This window comes from Myzus persicae, unplaced genomic scaffold (genome assembly GCF_001856785.1).
Source record: "Myzus persicae strain clone G006 unplaced genomic scaffold, MPER_G0061.0, whole genome shotgun sequence".
In the NCBI taxonomy this organism is placed as follows: domain Eukaryota; kingdom Metazoa; phylum Arthropoda; class Insecta; order Hemiptera; family Aphididae; genus Myzus; species Myzus persicae.
This window is the reverse complement of record NW_019100468.1, coordinates 1,434,818-1,439,967: the sequence shown is the minus strand read 5'-3', so window position 1 is coordinate 1,439,967 and position 5,150 is coordinate 1,434,818. Positions and strand designations below refer to the sequence as shown.

The 5,150-nt window shown below is 32.7% G+C and overlaps 1 protein-coding gene across 1 annotated transcript; it reads right to left on the bottom strand.

Annotated features, from left to right (window-relative positions):
• Nucleotides 1-123: 123 nt before the first annotated feature.
• LOC111034036 (glyceraldehyde-3-phosphate dehydrogenase) lies at nucleotides 124-4,854 on the bottom strand. Its single transcript, XM_022315441.1, has 6 exons — nucleotides 4,726-4,854; nucleotides 1,743-1,968; nucleotides 1,284-1,654; nucleotides 1,055-1,215; nucleotides 368-562; nucleotides 124-305 (listed from the first exon to the last, which is right to left on the bottom strand). The coding sequence occupies exons 2-6, from the start codon at nucleotides 1,942-1,944 to the stop codon at nucleotides 236-238; spliced, it is 999 nt and encodes a 332-aa protein (XP_022171133.1). The 5' UTR covers nucleotides 1,945-1,968; nucleotides 4,726-4,854; the 3' UTR covers nucleotides 124-235.
• Nucleotides 4,855-5,150: the final 296 nt, after the last annotated feature.

Sequence of the window (5,150 nt, the reverse complement as noted above, 5' to 3'; positions counted from 1 at the left end):
GGTATATAATTGTTTTTGTTTTTTTAAATTTAGGATTTTTACATAAACAAAAATATAATTTCTATAAAAAAAAAAATGAGTATTTCTATTAAAAATTTAAAAAAAAAAATGAGTATTTCTATTAAAAATTTCACACAGTTAACATGGACGAAGGGGAACAAAAAAGATGAAGTTTTAATCTAAAACACAAATGTGTAGTTACTTAGCGCAACTATTAGTAGCTTGAAATTACGGTTTAATCCTTGGATTGCATGTACTTGATCAAGTCCACAACACGGTTGGAGTAACCATATTCATTATCGTACCTTAAAAACAAATGAATAATAAATGAATACACGGTCAACTTGTTTCAATTGAGATTAATTACCATGAGATAAGTTTGACGAATTGGTCGTTCAATGAAATTCCCGCCTTGGCGTCAAAGATCGATGAGTGGGTATCACCAATGAAGTCGGAAGACACAACTTCATCTTCAGTGTAACCCAAAATTCCCTTCAATGGTCCTTCAGCGGCTTCCTTGACTTTGTTTTTGATATCTTCGTAAGATGCTGGTTTTGCAAGTCTAGAATACAAAATGTACATATTGTTTAATCTATTGTGAACTAGAACAGTAATACACACAATAAAAACAAAACAAAACTGACGAATTTTAACTTTAATATTCTAATAATACTTGAGTTGTAAGGAATAAGTGAATATTCATCAGTTTCAATAGTTTTGTTCAAGTATTAAACCAATACAAATATATAGTTTTAATTCTCTATTCAAAATAAGAATGGTAATCAGTGACAACAGTTAGCCGCATCCCCCACTGTGTCCATATGAGAGTTTGGTACTTTAGAACAAGCTCTGCACTCAAGTTAACCACTAACTACCATTCTTATTTTGAACATAGTATAATTTCTAATCATTATTGCATTTTGCAGAATACCTTAAGAACTGAATTATGAGTATTAGGTATCTATAAAAATGATTTACAATTCTTATGCAGTAAGAAATGTAAATAGTAATACTGTTGTAATCAAACTAACAACTAGTACTATTGATAGCTCACCTTACAGTCAAGTCAACAACAGAAACATTAGCAACTGGTACTCTGAAAGCCATTCCAGTTAATTTTCCATTAAGTTCTGGGATGACCTTACTAACAGCCTTGGCTGCTCCAGTAGATGCAGGAATGATGTTTTGGGCAGCACCTCTGCCATCTCTCCATAACTATAAATAATAATAAAAAAAATTAGAATGACAAATTATGTTAAAAGCTGCAATTTTTAAAGACTAACTTTTCCAGATGGTCCGTCAACAGTTTTTTGGGTGGCGGTGGTAGCGTGAACAGTAGTCATAAGACCTTCAACAATTCCAAAGTTGTCATGAATAACCTTGGCTAATGGAGCCAAGCAGTTAGTTGTGCATGAAGCATTAGATACAACTTTGAATGATGGATTGTATGCATCCAAGTTAACACCAACAACAAACATTGGTGCATCAGCACTTGGGGCAGAGATGATAACTTTCTTGGCTCCGCCTTCTAAGTGAGCAGAGGCTTTTTCAATGGTGGTAAAGACACCAGTGGATTCTACTACGTAATCAGCACCAGCTGATCCCCATTGGATGGCCTTTGGGTCGCGCTCAGATAACACTTTGATCTTGTTTCCTAATGATTTTGAAAAATAATAAGTAAAAATATTAAGCCCAATAAAATATTGCAATAAATTTTAAACTTAAAACTGTAAAATATTTACCATTGACAATAAGAACGTCTCCATCAACAGAAACTTCACCTTTGAAACGTCCGTGAGTGGAATCGTATTTGAACAAGTATACCATGTATTCAATGCCAATGAACGGATCGTTGATGGCTACAACTTTGGCACCTTTTTCCAATGAAGCTCTCAACACCAATCGGCCAATACGGCCAAATCCATTGATACCAATGTTCGACATGTTTGGTTTTTTATATTGTATTTACTAAAAATAATAATAGTAGTAGATAATTAATATCACAAATTTATTATAAATAATAAAAAAAAAGAATTATTAAATAATTTCCAGGATCATTAAAATTTAAATTATAAAGAAACATTTTTTTATTGGGTTTGTAAGTTAAAGGTGTAGATACCAAGGTCACAAGTATCAACATAATATAATAATGTTTGGTGTAGATTACCTATAAATTATAAATCTATTACTGAGATTATACACATTTATAACACTCAAATTTCATAAACTCTTTTGACAGATAAATTACTTTTCAATTCAGAAGGCATAGAGAATAGATGAAGTTTACAGAACCTTTTTTAAGAAATAACTAACATTTTTATGTATTAATAATTATTATTACATAAGATTTGGTTTTTAGTTACCAGACTGGTTAACCGGTTGCATTTTATAACTCATACAATAATTAAGTTTCAAACAAACGCTGAAAATTTTTAAGTTTTTACAGTAAAAACTATCACAGCTTAAAAATTGCATGCGTATACATATAATATATAGGTTAGCTATATTTTAGTTTTAATTACCTATATTGACTTTTAACTTTTTTTTATAGGTAGTAGAAGTCTAGCTAATCAGTGAAGGTAACAAAAAAAATCTTGGGTATTAGTTTCCTGAAGATTTTTTTTACTTAGAATTTAAGATTTAAAAAAAAAATGAATGAAAACTTCAAATGGTACACAGGGAACTATAATATAAGTTACAGAATTTTAGAGTTCATTTAATACAAACAATTTAAAACAGTGATGATTTAGTGAGTATACCTACAACATAAAACATTTTCACAAATTCACTAATTAGGTGTACCTCTAATACAAATAATTATAAGTCAAAGGTTAAAAAAGACAATTTAAACATCAAAAACAAATTTTAATCTATTATTGAACTCATAATCAAAAAAAAACGTCAAAAACTTCTTTGATTAAAGATTCCAAACTTTTTAAAAGAAATATTTTTAAAAAAAACATAAAAATAATTTTTGTATACTATGTGACTTATGACACATATTTTTGACATATCATTCTCATATTTTGGAAGTTAAAAAATAACAAACATAATATGATATATACAAAATTGTATGAATATTTTATTAAATGATGGTTGTAAAAAATATTAAAACTTAAGGCAACATGTAATTGTATTAACTTTATTATTAGTTAATACTGTAAGTTAGAAAAAGGTCATCACATTTGGCATTGTTACCAATAAACATAAACATGTTCAACTATGAAAATATCAGTAGTAATAATTTTGTTTAAAATTAAAACAGCCAAATAACTTTAGGACTACCTTGAACAGATTTTAAAGAATACAATTATGAAATAAATTTTATTTTAATTGTTATGGATTATACAATTTGTAAACAATACTTTTATGAAAATTAATTAGGTACATACATTAATATTCTACTATATTTAAAGTATAATAAACAAGATTTGTCTAACGGTTTTGATATCATATAACAAAATATTAATGTAATAATAATTTAAATTATGCTATACAATTAGAAAGGGAAAACCATCCATTTTATCCAATTTATCAAGTCGATTAAATTGAATTGATAAGGTACAGAAAAAAATATTTTGAAACAGCCCACAACAAATAAACTTATATTATTCAGTATATATGAACATCAATATACATAGGTACCCACAAAGTATATTTATAAATGTCTGTAGATAAAGTACCATCTCAATAACTTAGCAAGTAAATGTAATTAACGGTTCAAACATTCAAGTATAAAATATGTAGGTATAATTTAAACTAGAGTATTATTTTGAATAATAATAAAACTACCAGGATTTTCAAGGAAAAAATGTATTGATACAGTTCAATATTCAAGAAGTAATTATTTTAAACTACATATTTTAAGGCCTATATCAGTGAAACGTGACGACCACTATTGGAGTCTGACTTTGATTTGAGTCGGTATGTGACTACACCATATTGATATGTATACAATTTTTAATTTTGAAAATCTTTTCGTAATTGCAATTGTCGGTATTAAACTTTGAAAAAAAAACTTTTAAAATTGAACTAATCAGAAATAATACATTTTTATTTTGATTCCATGTAGCCAGTAGGTAGGATAATTATAGGTCACCCGGTGAATTCATCAAGCCCGAAATAGACTCACAATAATTGTAAGGGCAATCGAAATGTTGAAGGGCAGACAACAAAAATATTGCACAAAATGATAACACATTACTCAACTTGTGGGTTAAACGATAGACAAAGTTCACACGGAGGATAAACGGGCGTCAAACGCCAAAGTCGATTCAATGTGAAGGTCGACCAAGGTCAGAGAGTATTGATCGGCCAGCGGAGACTGTAGACGTGCGGAAGTGCAATATAATAACATACGAAAATTCGATCATTTGATGATAAAACCAAAAAAAAATCCGCATCAATGGCGGACAAAAATGGTTTTATGACGATTTATTATATAGGTAATCGTCGCACGCCGCTGAAGCGACCGACAATGGCGGCGAGACTAAATCCGCCGCTATCAATTCGTTACAGCATTGATGATCAACCAGACAGACCACTTGATACAATCGTATAGGGTTATGCGTTTGAAAACGAACGTATGATCCAACAACAATACGAAACCGAATCGCTCGCAGAAACAAATAAAGAGATACAGTTACGAACGGCGCCGGACGATGGTCTACAGCAGACCACCGATCGGACGAAAGACGGCACGAATATTATTATTCAAAATCTTACCTGGAGTAAATGGATACGACGACTGCGAGCGTGTTGTCTCGTCGGGGTGTGTACCGTAAATGACTGAATTGGGACGACCACGATCGGCACTTCGACTTCGGTAGACGGCCGGGCCGGCTGCCTGCGCTGGGAAGAACGCGTCGTGTTTGCGTCGGCCAGCGCGCATGACGTCACGAGCGCCGCAGCACACCTCAGGTCGACAGTGGTCGTCGTGACGTCACTGACGACGGGTAACTTGCGCCGTGCGCGAGCACACCTACGGCCGCGTCCGCTATCGACCCACGACGGGCCTTGTGGAGGGGAACCCGGGCGAGCGGCAAATGGCAATAGAGAAAATAACCCGTCAAACCGTCGCGCCCGAGCGTCGTCCGCGATCCGCCGGTTGTTCGCCGGTACGGCAGCCATTTTGCCGGCGCGACGTCAGC